This window comes from Polyodon spathula, chromosome 5, assembly GCF_017654505.1.
Source record: "Polyodon spathula isolate WHYD16114869_AA chromosome 5, ASM1765450v1, whole genome shotgun sequence".
Lineage (NCBI taxonomy): Eukaryota > Metazoa > Chordata > Actinopteri > Acipenseriformes > Polyodontidae > Polyodon > Polyodon spathula.
The window spans coordinates 59,664,121-59,680,008 of record NC_054538.1 but is presented as its reverse complement, the minus strand read 5'-3'; the positions used below and the strand labels follow the sequence as shown (position 1 = coordinate 59,680,008).

General features: G+C 39.6%; 1 protein-coding gene across 1 annotated transcript in view; it reads left to right on the top strand.

Moving 5' to 3' along the window:
- Positions 1 to 15,888, top strand: part of kif16ba (kinesin family member 16Ba) — a 149,405-nt gene that overhangs the window by 83,976 nt on the left and 49,541 nt on the right. The window contains exons 20-21 of the mRNA XM_041250878.1: positions 2,384 to 2,539; positions 9,402 to 9,507. Of these exons, the coding sequence (XP_041106812.1) occupies positions 2,384 to 2,539; positions 9,402 to 9,507 (262 nt within the window). The remainder of the gene's footprint in view (positions 1 to 2,383; positions 2,540 to 9,401; positions 9,508 to 15,888) is intronic.

Sequence of the window (15,888 nt, the reverse complement as noted above, 5' to 3'; positions counted from 1 at the left end):
ATGTTGGAATTAATCCAGAGATCAGAGAATTGTATTTTATTTAATTTTTTTGCAACACAAGGCTGGTTATTATTTGATTGCAGGCTGCTCAAAAAAAAGCTTGATGGCTCGTTTTCAATTGTTCAAAGACAAACTGTTTCAATTAAGAAAAGAGAAATGTAATGACTACAGAAAAGGACTTTCCAGGTTTCTCTTATTAGACCAGAAGGCTTTAACTGAGAGAAAAAGTGATAGCCTGATATCATTTTCTCTCAGTTTTGCGAATTCAGAAGAAAAAAAAAAAGCCTTTGACAGTTGCACAATGCACAGCAGGGACTTGGCAGCCAAAAACAATGATCAGCTCAATTAACATATTTATTCTTCAAATTTTAAAAGTTCTCTTTATATCAGACACTTTGTCAAACTGATATTAAGTGACAGTCTTTATATGTGCAAATGTAAACTACAGGTCCACAGCCAAAGTGTTTAGATACTGGTATGGACCAAGGGTACTTATCAACAAACTTACGGAAGTCTGTTATTGTAAATGTTTTGTCGTCCAAGTATCTAGTTTCTCACTATACTAACTTGTTTCCTTGGTGTGTGCTTCATTTGTTTAGCCTTTGTTTAGCTATACTCCTGCTACTTACTTTCTCCAGTTAGAGGTTAGAAGGACCTTCTAACCGGGGAGACCTGTGCTGGCTATCGGGCACATGTGATCTTGCAGTGGGGCGTTGGAAGCCCTGTTTCATCTGTCTGCCCATCATGGTCGGACCTCTTTCATTAGTTGGGGGACAGTTGATCTCATAACAATGACATGCTCTTATTCTTTGGGTAGCCCTGACAAGATACAATCTGTCGGAGTTCTGGCCGGAGAAGTGGAATAGAACAGAGACGAGAGTATACAGCAGGAGTATACAGCAGGAGTACAAACAGCAACAGATGGAATTGGAAGGCAGCTGCTGAATTTGCTTTCATTACGTTCCCATACTGTAATTTAGCTCAGAAGGCATCTGGGCAACCCCATAGTCCATAGTGAGGAATAGGGGAGCGTCTTTTTACAGTGTTTTGTTTTCCTTTTTTCTTTTATCGTTTTGGTGTTTTCACTTTTCTGTTCACCTGGCACTTGCAGGTTCAGAAAAGAACTGTGACCAGTAACCAAAGCATACAGACCCAAAATACCACTGTTGATTAAAAAAAATAATAATAATAAAATCATGCACCTGTGGGACGTCTCAAATACCACCTCTGTCTCCATGTGCATCAGTGACTCACCCACACTCCCCCTATCACCGTCCTTTACAAAGTTGTTATAACACAGGGAGCATAACAGAATTGTTTGCTCTTTTAAAATCTGTAACTACAGAAAATACTGCTACTATCGCCAATATACATAAGAACATAAGGGAATTTACAAATAGTTCTAGAAGCTCAAAACTTTGTCAAGTTGGGTCTTGAAGATCCCAGTAATTCAGCATCAACAACATGGCAAGGTAACTGGTTTGTCCTAAGTCTGTCTCCATTAATTTCCAACTGTGTCCCCTAGTCCTGATTTCTGTCCTACACTTAAAGCATTGACAAGCAGTAACTTTGACAAATCCATTTTACAATTTTAAATACTTCAATTAAGTCCCACGCTACCCTGATTTGTTCAAAGCTGAATAGATTGAGTTCCTTTTCAATTTCAAGCCCTGGAATTATGAACTCCAAGGCCATTAACCCTTTCTGTTCATTTATTCAGCGCCTGTCAGGCGCGTCAGGACTAATTTAATCTCACACAAGCTATTTATTTTACACGCATGGTTTAAAAGTCATTTTATTCACAGTAAAAACAGGTTTACAAGGCACTGCATATCAACAGGACTCTCAGTACTGCATATCCAGCCCTGCCCACTCCTTGTTCGCTGTATTTATCACATGTCTCTTCAAAGTAGTGCATACTGATAAATCATCTCCTGATCACTCGATTTATCACCAAACTCCTCAATAATGCTATCCAAGTCATTATTTTATTACTATAACATCTCAAAAAGCTTGTCAAATGCCCATGATTTTCTTTGAGCGCTGAATGTGGAAGCAGGTATCTTGTTTGTTTATGTCCGTGTTATGTCTGTGGTGAAGGCACTATGCGTATTTCTCAGATTTGCCTCAGTTTTTATTTATTTATTTATTTTCGGCTTCTGTCGGCCTCTCGGCCATTGAAAGCTTTTCTCTGCTTTTTCCGGAGAAAACATGACTGGGGACCTTTGATTGACCTGGTCCCGACATAGGACTGCAAAGGGTTAAGAACTTTCTGAAATTTCTAGTTCCGGACTCGTTCACCTCATTTTATCATGTTTCAATCATTTCTTGTCTGGTTTTGTCAACTGAGGTTATTGTTTGTTTCTTCTTTCCCTCATACTAGGCTGGAACGTGAAATTCAACAACTGAAACAAAAAATCTGTGAAAGCGATGCTCTGAAGAGCCACCACACAGCAAATGATGAAAAACCAAGTCATACCAGCTCACCAGTTGGCCCCAAAACATCCCCAGCTAGTCTGTTTCCAGCAATGGATGACAGGTATATTTGCCTATCTGAATTGAACTTTGATTTCTGTTTCCACTGCCTAATGACTAATGATATAGATATAGGGTAGAACTCAATACAATTCAAGGCTTATTTCTAGAGCTGTATTTTTTTTACGTAAAAAAATTGCCTTTTTTCCAGTGTACAAATGGGTATTTTACGATTAAACATAATGCTTATTAAAGCAGGAAAAAATAGCGTTGTCACATTCAAAATTGATAATTTTCTCAACACTCAAATGTCCTAAATATTTAAATGCTAACCTGAAAAACAGTAAATGTGAAATTGTAGAATATCTCTTTTTTTCCAACCTTTTTAAAGACATTCTATTTTCACCATCATTGAATTGCCAAACAAAATAAAAAACATAAATAACAACAAACCTGAAATGCCCCCTTCTTTACTGGACAGAGCGATATTTAGCAGAAATGTTTCTGATCTTTGATGCAGCTGATGAATTCTTCGTTGAAGACATTTTAAAGTAATCTTGACGCTCTATACAGGTTCCCTAAGTACAAATGTAACCATTACCGTATGAGTGTTAACCTGCTAAAACAGGACAGGAAGCTGGAGACACCCACCCTAGGCTTCTAAGAAATTAGAGAACAATACCCCTAGGGTCTGCGAGAGCGGGGGCGGAAGATGACTCAAGGCTTGACAACACCGTTAACGATTTATGAGAACTTTGCAAAGGACTAGCTCAAGATCTGCAGTTAGTAAAGACATGGAGCTCCAGGTTTGTGTCTGGCTGGAGCAAGGTGACGATGGGTTGGGGATTGAAGATTCATCAAGGGAGAATAAAAAGCTTGAGGGAGAAGGGACAAGGGCCTTGCATCAAACAGTACTTTTTACAAAGTCAGTCAAGTCAGTCTAATGAAATCCAGCGACAGGAAGCAAACTACAGTTTGCAGGATGTCAGCACCCCTGTCATAGATGACAGGAGGATTTGGATAAACACAACTAGTTATGAACCCGGTCAGATGAACCGGCATAAGAGCGAGAAGAACCTCAACTGGCACAAACCTGGAGATAAATGGCCAAGAGCTTCTAAGAAAACAGTGTGGGACACCGTAAACACGGATCTCTGTTTTGCGTTGGAAGGGTTAGGTGGAACAGTCGAAAAGAAACTGGATACATTTTGGGATACTATCTACGCATATGGAAGTGAGAGGTTTTGTAGTTGAAAAAGAAAGGTGAAAGTATAAACTGTTCCTGTGTTGACGGCAGCAAGAGATTGAGTGCTTAGTTAGAGAAAGGAGACAGCTGAGGGAGCAATGGAGGAGAGCAGAACAAAGTCAGAAGGTGGCACTCAATCTATTACAAAGGGTCATAAAAGATAAGCTTGCAACATTGCGCACAGCTGAGTGCCTACGGAAACTCTGCAGAAAGGAGCATGCGAGAACTAACTTTTAAATTTGCAAAGTAGTTATTCAGCAGGGAGAAAAATGGCACACTAAAAGCAACAAGCTTTGAGCTCTGAGCTGGAGATATATCTCAAGGAAATGCACCCAGATTCCAAAAGGCAGGTGCCTATGTCGATTCCTTAAGACATCCTACCTATCAATCCACCAGAATATCAAATGGAAGACTGCACACCTAAGTGGAAAGAAGTAGAGCAAGTGGTGAAAAAGGCAAGGGCGTCGTCATCTCCTGGGCCATATGGAGTTACATACAGGATGTACAAGAGTGCCCCTGGTGTTCTACGAGTCCTGTGGAAATTGATGAAAGTAGCATGGGAGAAACCGGTTGTACCAAGAGCATATACCCAAAGAAAAAGATTCTACGAGTATCTGTCAGTTTCGCCCTATTTCCTTGTTAAATGAGAAAAGCAATAATGCATTGTTGCTCGGAGATTGTCAGCTTACCTATTAAAGAACTGCTTCATTGACACTTAGTACAGAAAGCTGGTATGTGACATTCCTGGATTTAGCTAATCCATACGGTTCAGTACGATATGAACGATAGGAAGCTGTGGAAGATGCAAAGGCTGCCCTTCATATCAGTGATATCATGGGGCAAGTACATCATGGAAGAAGAGGCCTTGGTCTTAGTTCAGGTCCTCCTACATGGCACAAAGCAGCCCCAGCTCAACGGTGGAAGGTGGTAGTCAAGAAGGTGCAAAAGCAGGAGGAGAGGATGAGGTGCATGAATTTAGTTTCCCAGCCCAACCAGAGAGAATGGTCGAGATGGGAGAGTGTGGAACAATGCAAGTTCAGCTGGCGAGATCTATGGACAATTGAACAGAGCAGGATCAGTTTCCTCATCAGATCAACATATGATGTTCACCCATCACCACGGAAGAGGTGGGCTGTCGAAAATTTGTGGCACACTCCACAACCCGGTTTCTCAGAGACATCGGATTCAGTGGTCAAGAGTTGTGTGGTAAAGAAATTATTTGAATCAGCAGAGAGGAACAGCAACTGGCTCTGGTTGAGACAGAAAGGTTCTGGTTGGAGACTTCAAGCACAGTAGAAACAAAGCAACGTCAGTGTAAAGGAGGGTAAGTAAGCTAGGCTTAGCTGAGTGGGGGACGGAGGGGATGATGCTGGGAAGCCAGAATTACTGTCGAGCCCTCTTAAGATGTTGTGGGCTAGTCGACGAAACACCAAGGATTAAACGTGCCCACTTGAAGACCCCAGAGAAGTACCCTATTCAGCACAGTCCAGTCGGTTGTCATGCTGATGTCGTGCTGGAGGCCGCACTGTGGTTGATCCTTGGAGCCAGCATTGCAGCCATTGTGTGTGCTGAAGTGCCAGGTAGACAAAATAGGCTAGGCCTGGAGCTAACATTATACTTCAGCCATCAACACCAGGCAGAAGGATATCTACATGATCAGATGGAAGGAAATGGATCACATTAGTTTACAGTAGTTGGTTAGTTGGTGCGTATCTTAGCGAGAGCCAAGTCCAATATTGGCATGAAGTTTTAACACCTACTCTCATGTAATGGAAATCATATCTAACCTGAATAAAATTATATCAGCTGCACACAGTGCCTGTGACACAATCATACCCGCCCCAGTACACGCGTTGCTGCTTGATAGATGCCTTGGCACACTAATGGCAGAGACAACTGTTATATACAGTGGCCCTCAAAAGTATTCACCCCCCTTGGACTTTTCCACATTTTATTGTGTTACAACATGGAATCAAAATAGATTTATTTACGAGTTTTTGCCACTGATCAACACCAAAAAAGTCCATAATGTCAAAGTGAAAAATAAAATCTACAGATTGTTCTAAATCAATTACAAATACAAAACAGAAAATAATTGATCGCATAAGTGTTCACCACCTTGAATTTGGTAGAGGCACCTTTGGCAGCAATTACAGCCATGAATCTATTTCGATAAGTCTCTACCAGCTTTGCATATCAATTTTTGCCCATTCTTCTTTGCAAAATTGCTCAAGCTCCTTCAAGTTGGATGAGGACTTTTGGTGAACAGCTATTTTCAACTCTTTCCACATATTCTCAGTTGGATTGAGGTCCAGGCTTTGACTGGCCACTCCAGGACATTGACCTTTTTGTTTTTAAGCCACTCCAGTGTGGCTTTGGCTGTATGTTTGGGGTCATTGTCCTGCTGGAAGGTGAATCTTCTCCCAAGTCCCAGGTCTCTTGTAGACTTCAGCAGGTTTTCCTCCAGGATTTCTCTGTACTTTGTTGCATCCATTTTGCCCTCTATCTGCACAAGCTTTCCAGGCACTGACACAGAGAAGCATCCCCATAGCAAGATGCTGCCTCCACCATGCTTCACGGTAGGGATGCTGTTCTCAGGATGATGTGCAGTGTTAGGCTTGCGCCAAACATAGCGCTTGGCGTTAAGGCCAAAAAGCTCTATTTTGGTCTCATCAGACCATAGAATCTTCTTCCACTTGGTCTCAATCTCCCACATGCCTTCTGGCAAACTCTAGTCGAGATCTGATGTGAGGTTTTTTTAACAATGGCTTTCTTTTTGCCACTCTCCCATAAAGGCCAGTTTTGTGAAGCACCCGGGCTATTGTTGCCGTATGCACAGTGTCTCCCAGCTCATCCATGGAAGACTGTAACTCCTTTAGAGTTTCCATAGGCCTCTTGGTGGCCTCCCTGACTAGTGCCCTTCTTGCCCGGATATACAGTTTTTGAGGACGGCCTGTTCTAGACAGATTCACAGTTGTGCCATATTCTCTCCATTTCTTAGTAATGGACTTTACTGTGCTCCGGGATATTCAATGCCTTGGAAATGTTTTTATATCCTACTCCTGATTGGTGCTTTTGAAGAACCTTATTCCGGATTTGCTTTGAATGTTCCTTCATCTTCATGATGTAGTTTTTGTTAGGAAATGTACTAACCAACTGTGGGACCACCCAGAGACAGGTGTGTTTAACCTGAAATCATGTGAAACACCTTAACTGCACACAGATGGACTCCATTCAACTAATTATGTGACTTCTAAAGACAATTGGTTGCACCAGAGCACCAGAATCTTATTTGTAGATTTTATTTTTCACTTTGACATTATGGAGTTTTTGCCACTGATCAACACAGAAAATAATTGATTGCATAAGTACTTACCCCCTTTGCTATGATACACCTAAATAAGCTCTGGTGCAACCAATTGTCTTTAGAAGTCACATAATTAGTTGAATGGAGGCTACTCCCCATACTTTTACAAGGTTCTACAACCGAGTGTCATTGATCCACAAACCCCTATCTTTGTAACTAGAGTATTAAGGGCAGCTTCAGGGTTGACCCTTACAACTAATTAAATCCATTTTGTTTCCATGTTGCAACACAATAAAATGTGGAAAAGTCCAAGTAGGGTGAGTACTTTTGAGAGCCACTGTACCTTCCCACCACTCGCAATGCTCCCATTGTGTCTGGAGAAAATCAGATAGGACCGTGCCAGTGTGCTATTTGTAGCCCCTTACTGACCCAATGGATTCTGGTTTTCAGCCCCGATACAGCTCATGAGTGTCCAGCCGTGGGGACTGCCCAGGTGCCACGACCTACTCAGTCAGACGAGGGGGACCTTTTGGCATCGTGACCCATAGAATCTACAACTCTGGGTTTGCCCCTGAACAGCTGCATTTGAGCCATCTGGGTCTGAAATAGGGTCATTGACACCCTGCAAAATGCCAGAACAGGCATTTTCTATTGTGAAAGCCTGCTTAATTTTTGCAGAAGCCAGGACACGGGTTATCCATTGTACCAATCCTGCTTTTTTGCCAAAAGTTGTCTCATGTCACCCAGTCTGTATAATTGGAGGCTTTCCATCCACCTCCTTTCCAGTCTGACAAGGAGCAGTGGCTCCATACACTCTGCCCTGTGCAGGCACTAGCATATTATGTAGTTTTTTGTCTGTTATGGGGTGAAGTCCCATGGTTAAGCACTGTCAAAACAGACTGTCCAAATGGATAACAAACACAGTCAGGATTGCCTATGAGCGAGCCAACTTACACCCTCCAGAAAATCTCGCTGCCCATTTCACCAGGGGCATGACAATGTCATGAGCTTTATTCTAGGGTGCATCTGTCACAGATATTTGCAATGCAGCGGTGTGGGCTACTCCCCATACTTTTACAAGGTTCTACAACCGAGTGTCATTGATCCACAAACCCCTATCTTTGGAACTAGAGTATTAAGGGCGGCTTCAGGGTTGACCCTTACAGCATAGACTTAGAGGTGAGTTTCTCCCTCCATATTTTAGCCTTAGCTACTTATTACTGGGGTTCCATATGGATTGATGGATAAGGGCGTCTGCTAATAAATAAACAGTAGTAATAACAGTATGGTAACACACAAGGCAGCCTTTCAGCTTAGCCTTGTAGCATTCCAGTCGTTCTGCAATATTTCCCTTGCAACAGCTCTGGTACACTCACCCATACGGTAATGGTTACATTTTGTACTTGATTGGGAACGTTAGGTTATTATCATAACCATGGTTCCCTGAAATAGAAATGCAGCCACTAATCTTCAAGGTTGCTGCATTCATGATTACAGCAGACTTGAAGGAAAAATGATGCTGAGATCAGTGCGGGCAGTTCTTATATACCCTCAGGGGTGGGCATGACTGTGTCCCAGGAACAGTGTGCAGGTTTGGTATAATTCTATTCAGGTTCAGGATCTTTAGCAGGTAAACACCCATACGGTAATGGTTACATTTCTATTTCAGGGAACCAGGGTTATGATGATAACCTAATGTGTCCAATCATTTCCTGGAAACAAATTAAACCGGCTGCCAGGTTGCTAACAGCATGTGCTGTATTTATTTTTAAGTGATAAAAAAAATATGTATATCTACGCTAGTCTAACAGAAATGGGAATTTTCACTGGGAACTACATATTGCAAATGGGTAAATTACATGGAAATCATGAAACCTGTAGCAACTGTGAAAAATATACAGCCTTACTTATTTCCAGCCCTGACTTGGTTTCAACTGTGTTTAATTGTATTTTCTTGTATGTGCATGTTTGTATGTGGTTCACTGATCTTGTGTAACTGTGCTATCTTTTGTCCATATACAGTCACAGTTTATATTTACCCTTACCCTGCTTATATGAGACATAACATATTTTGAAGACTTTAATCAGAATATTTAACCTAATACATGCTATAATTTCAAAAAGGGGAAATTAATGAATCTTTTCTAACATTATAAATAATATGTTAAGTGAAATAATTGATTTAGATTAGCATGCCTTACCATGATGCTATTATTTTTCACAAAATCAAGCAGCACATGATGTGCCTTGTATAACATTTCCTGTGTAATGTCCGTAAGATTAAATGGTTGCAATAAGAAAAATAAAAAAAAAGTTATTATAATTCAGCTCTTAATCAGACTAATTGATTTGTATTGTTTGTAATAAACCCAGGATCAGTGCTTATATAGAGGAAGAAGTACAAAGAAGACTACAGAAGATCAATGTGACGAATGATGAAAATAATATTGAGCTCTCCCTTTCAACAGAAAACACAGAGGTATGTTATATGATTTAAACCAGCTGTATAATTAAGGATCTGTACATCTGTTAAAATTTTACTTGTATGGTGTATGTAGTTAGGGTGATTTTTGTATGTATTTATTTGTATTATTATAGTAACTCCATTTCTGCATTGACAGCCTTAACAAGGGTTATACAGTATGTTACTAACATTGCTACTTGCATTGCATTCACAAAGTCCCAGATAAAAGATTAATTCTCAAACTGAACACAGTAGGGATCCTTGGAAATGTATGCACATGGATTAGGGAGTAGTTAACATGTAGAAAAGAGAAAGTACTGATTAGAGTAGATGGAGCGAGGTAACCAGTGGATTACCACAGGGATCATTATTAGGTCCTCTGCTATTCCTAATCTACATTAATGATTTAGCTTCTGGTATAGTAAGCAAACTTGTTAAATTTGCAGAGAACACAAAAATAGGAGGGGTGGCAAACACCGTTGCCGCAGCAAAGGTCATTCAAAATGATCTAGACAGCATTTAGAACTGGGCAGACACATGGCAAATGACATTTAATAGAGAAAAGTGTAAGGTACTGCACGGAGGCAATTACAAATGTACATTATAAAGATCATATGAGAGATACTAAAATTGAAGAAGGAATCTATGAAAAAGACCTTTATGTTGATATCTTTATCTAGACAATGTGGGGAAGCTATAAAAAATAAAAAAAAATGTCAAAAAGGACATTGCTTCTGTAGAAAGAGTGCAGAGAAGAGCGACCAGAATTATTCCGGGTTTAAAAGGCATATCATATGCTGACAGGTTTAAAGAATTGAATCTATTCAGTCTTGAACAAAAAAGACTATGCAGCGATCTGATTCAAGCATTCAAAAGTCTAAAAGGTATTGACAGTGTCGACCCAGGGGACTTTTTCAACCTGAAAAAAGAAACAAGGACGAGGGATCACAAATGGAGATTAGATAAAGGGGCATTCAGAACAGAAAATAGGAGGCACTTTTTTACACAGGGATTTTTGAGGGTCTGGAACCAACTGGGATGAGATTCTGGGATCAATAAGCTACCAACAACCAAACGAGCAAGATGGACCGAATGGCCTCCTCTCGTTTGTAAACATTCTTATGTTCTTACTGTTGTTGGTGTTACTGGCTGATGGTAATAAAAAAAAAAAAAAACATTACAGTGCATTACTAAACATTTTTATTAAGTTGAACCCTTTTCTAAATGCAGTGGAGTAATGAAACACAATTGTTTTGCAAGGTCATGATCGCTTATATTGTATTGCATGATTTAGATACCTTTAGCATCATTATGAAAGGTTAGAGGTAAGAATTCTTATTGGGCAAGCTTCTTCCCCACTTATTTCCCTGCTCCCTGATGTCACCCTGTCTTACATTCATTGTCGTGAAATTACTATTGTAATGCCATTTTTGCAGGGCTTTCTATTCTGCTTCTTTTCACACAACTAGTGCAAAATGTTCGGCTTGATTCAACCAAAACAAAAGTGTCAACAAATCATGACATTTTTGGATTGCAAATAAAAATGCATTCTAAAGTTGTTCGAAAATAAAGATATAAAGACAGAAGGTAACTGGGTATCTTTCAGCATTTTTAAATCTTAGAAATAATAAGAAACAATAAAGTATAGACTAAAATGTGTGTTAACTTACCGTAAAAAACATTGTAAGTTGATTTTCTAGGCATGTTTTGGGGGCCTTAAAAAGGGGGGAGTGACTAATATTTGTGTCTGTTACGCTACTGTGCCAGTGCCACAAACAATAATATACCAGTAGGATTACTACAGCCACAGTTATGGCTCACACAAACAACTGAACAACCCAGTTTATTTTTTTCAGGATCTACTGCATTCAGGTCGTGTTGCTCGGTAGAAACATAAAACCACTGTTCTAATCAGTGTTCTAAGTTTTAATTGGTTATCTCAATACCATTAGCCATTTTGAATGTTAAACGCAAGCTTTCAGACTCTTGACTGACCTCCTCTTGACCCAGATACGTGTGTACGTGGAGAAAACAATATAGTGCTTATATCAATCTTAAGTCTTCCGAATATGCACACGTAAGAGCTGTACTGCTTCACTGTTAACACAATAGTACTACTATGAATTTTCTTATTCCCACCCTTCCAAGCCATTATTCAACATTCAGACTGAATCTGCCCCTGGGATCCATAGCAAATAGCTACTGGTTTTAAAGCTGAGTAAACTTATGAAGTCTTGCGTTCGTTGTAACTGCACTACAACGAAATATTATAATGCAGGTGTCTTTGAGACTGGGTAAAGTAGGACAGTCAGACAAAAATGATAAAAAGCTACACAACAGGTTTGAAATTGCACATTGTTGACTTTGCCTAAAAGCATGGCAATCTCAGTGCTTGAGTTTGGAATTCATGAAAAAAAAACAGTATGTGATTGGAGACAAAACAGACTAATGTAAAAATATGCCGAAAGAAAAAACAAGCTGATAGAGGAGGAAAGTATTTATAGCCTGATTTTAGAAAACATTTAGCTTGAATGGAGTACTTTTAATGACTTTGATGCATACTGTAAATTGTTTATGTCAGTGCAACACAGTGGCACACTTGCAAAGTATGTTTACGGTTATGGTTCCGATTAACAAACCAAAACGAATGTATTGTTGTACAGCTGGAAGTTTAACACAATTTTACTGCACCATATACAACACCAGGGCTTGCAAAATCACTAGCCCGATGTTTCGGGACAACCAGAAAATCTGTCAGACAACGTGTTTTTTTTAGCTGCTAGCCCGACGGGCAATCCGAATATAATTATCACCTCTATAACAAGATAACGTTCTGTGCTTTAATCATCAAACATTGGTTTCTAAATCAAGATTCTGCTCACAGCTCATCCCGGTAAAACACGAGGGATCATTGTTTTTCATTGGTAGTGCTTTAGTGATTTCCGGAGCGACTTACACAAACGTCACGGATTCATCTTTGACTTAACACACATACGTTATTTCCATGTGTCCTCCAGCAACATATCACCCACGTTTTACTTTAAAATATGGCTGATCTGAGGAAGTATTTTAATTGCAGTGGAGCTGGAGATAAACAACCTCTCCCACAGCATGAGAAGGCTGAAAAAAAAATTAATTTGAAAACAAGAGAAAGCGCTGTTTTGTGCCATCATGGATAAAAGATTATTTTTGACTCACATATGACAAGGAGAAGAATGAAATATTCTGCCAGGTTTGCTAGAAATTCAGTTAGATCACAGACAGTGGATGTCCTTTTGTCAGGGGTACGTTCTGTAAAGACTCCTTAAAAACCCATGACTCTTCTGCACATCGCAAGAAATGTGTAAATGCCAAAGAAGCCAGAGAAAATCCAGGGCAGACGCCAATGGCAAAAATTGTCTCTAAACATTTGACATAATGACACGGCTTTATCTCACTGCCTGTTATGTTGCCAAGGAAGAACTGGCTTTGCATAAATTTGCTGGTTTGTGTAAATTACAGGCAGCAAACGGCGTTGAACTTAACATGTACATCAATGACCATGCCTTTCTTGACTTCATTGGGGCAGTTGCGTACACAGAAAGAAATCAGACAGCAGATTTAATTCAACAGAGCAGGTTCATGTTGGTTTTAGCTGATGGAAACACTGGCTCCAGTATTACTGAGCAGGAAATAGTCTACGTTAGGTTTGTACAGGATAACAGAGCAGTTTCAACCAAAATGGTCAAGTGTAACACTGTTAAACAAGCAGATGCACCTGGTGTTTTAGAGCAATAGACAAAGCTCTTGATAGTGTAGGAATTGGTCAGTAAGTGTGGCAGCAGAAAGTTGTCTGTGCAAACTTTGATGGAGCTGCTGTTATGATGGAATAGATAACGGGTGGCTGCACGTTTTGAAAGAGCAGGTACCACACACAGTCGTAATACATTGCATAGCTCACAGACTGGACCTGGCTGTGCTTGACGTGATAAAAAATGTACCTTATTTACATACATTTGAAGAGATAATGAAATCACTGTCAAAAAAAAGATGTGAACTGATGGAAATATGGGAAATTCTTGATGAGAAGTTTGCTCATTTCAATGCACCAGGAAGAGTCTGAAGGAGACTGAGAAAACTACAAAGTCACTGTTGCTCATATGGAAAATCTTGCCAGTAACCGTAGCCAAGATACCAAACCAGAAGATGCATCCAAAGCAAAAGGAATAGTGCTAGAGATGAAGACAGATACGTTTTTTCACTTTCTGCACTACAGCAGCATTCAACATAATTTTTCAGTGTAATGACATTAACATTACAAGGGCTAATCATTTGGTAAAGAGCACAACGTCAGACCTGCTTCGGCTGAAGACGGCACCTGGAGATTATCAGAAATCCCTTGCTTGCAATCTTACAGAAGGTAAATATGTATTCACTGTTATTAAATACTAGAGGTTGGCACAGGCAGTAAATCTGGAACTGATAACGAAAAACAAATACGTATATTAAAGTTTTAAGTGCATGGTACATATTTAAATAGTGTAGTACATATACATTTAGTCCTTTCAGATCTGTGGCCTTTTTAGTACTATAATAATAATAATAATAATAATAATAATAATAATAATAATAATAATAATAATAATAATTTCATAATTACATTAATGTTAAATGCGCTTCATGCTGCGACATCTAGTGGCCATATCCATCTGCTGTTCTTGTTGTATCTAAACATGGCATACAAGCACAGAAGCAGCGTGTGTAATTTCTTTACAAAAGCAGGAGAAAACGCAATTTGCAGTCTGGAGATTTATTTATTTGGATTGTTTTGCAACGTATGGTGACTTGGTTTTGGTCTACTTTAGCCTATGATGTTTAATTTTATTTTACTGCCTTTTTTTGAAATGTAATTTTTAATTTAATTAAATTTACAGTAATTTGGGTTTTAGGTGATCGGAGTGAGGTGATAAACAAAGGAGTCCAGCTGACCAAAGTTAAACAACTGCACAGATGAGTCTCTGAGAATGCTCCTGACAGTAAATCAGATTCTGCACCATGGAAGTCAGACTTCACTAAAATAACTGATAACACAGTGAAGTACATGGATAAGAGATTCCAGAGCTTCTCCCAAAGGCCCCTGTCTAGCTGGAATCCAGTTTCTATTAGCATTTTAACTAAAAATGAAAAACAACACTTTCAAATTATTAACCCTTTGCGGTCCATTTATTCAGAGCTTGTCAGGTGCCTCAAGTCCAATTTATTTTCACACATGCTGTTTATTTTATACGCTCTGTTTAATTTTTTTTTTTTCTGAGTAAAACAAGTTTAAAAGGCACTGAATCGCAGAAGTACACTCAGTACTGCATCTCCAGCCAAGACCCGCCCCTTGTTCGCTGTATTTTTCACAGACCTCTTTATAGACGTGCATACTGATAAATGCTCTCCTGATCACTCGTTTTATCACCAAACTCCTCAATAATGTAATCCAAGTCATTATTTTATTACTATAACATCTCAAAAAGCTCTGCACATGTCTGTGATATTCTTTGAGCGTTGGATGCAGAAGCAGGTATCTCTTTTGTTTATGTCCGTGTTATCTATGTGGTGCATGGGGCTATCAGATATACCCTTTTTTTCTCTGGCTTTATTCAGCTCCTGTCGGTCTCACTTGGCCATTGAAAGGTGTTCTCAGCTTTTTCTGGAGAAAAAACGATTAGAGACCTGTGCTTTACGTCTTTTTGATACTATCAGATTGGAAAGGGAAAATTGTAATGTCGGACCTGGTCCGACATAGGACTACAGAGGGTTAATGGAATAAAATGTTGCAAGTAAGGATTATTTTGAAACTAAACCTATGTATAGATGTAGGTAGAAAAAAAAAGGATTTTAAACACAAAAAAGGTGTTTTCCTAAAATGTAAGTCTCAAAGGGTGGAGTGACTTACACAAGTGTGGCCTATACAACGATTTCTACAGTACATATGTGAGGTAGGTATAAAGGAATATGTTTCAGTACAGACACACCATCCTCAGCTTATTCATAACCTGGAATATAGCTTTTATTCTATGGTACTGTATCTTCAAAAGTACAGTCATTACAGATGACATGAGAGTACCTGCTGTTTACTTCATTCTAATATTGGGCTCGGCTTTCACCAAGATAAAATAATATAGTAGTGGTGGGAATCAACCAAGGCATAGCTTTGCTGTAATATATGAGCCTGCAGCACTTTTCCTCCAGGTAGTGTGAATGCTCCAGGGATCAGTCTAATTGCGGTCTCTCTGGTGCATCATCACAAACAACAGTGATGATGCTGGCGCCACGGATTAACCAAAGTGCAACCTCCCTATCGCCTCAGCATTGCAATGTCAACTTGGCCCACAACACCTCAGGAAGGTTCATCAGTGATGTTGGTAT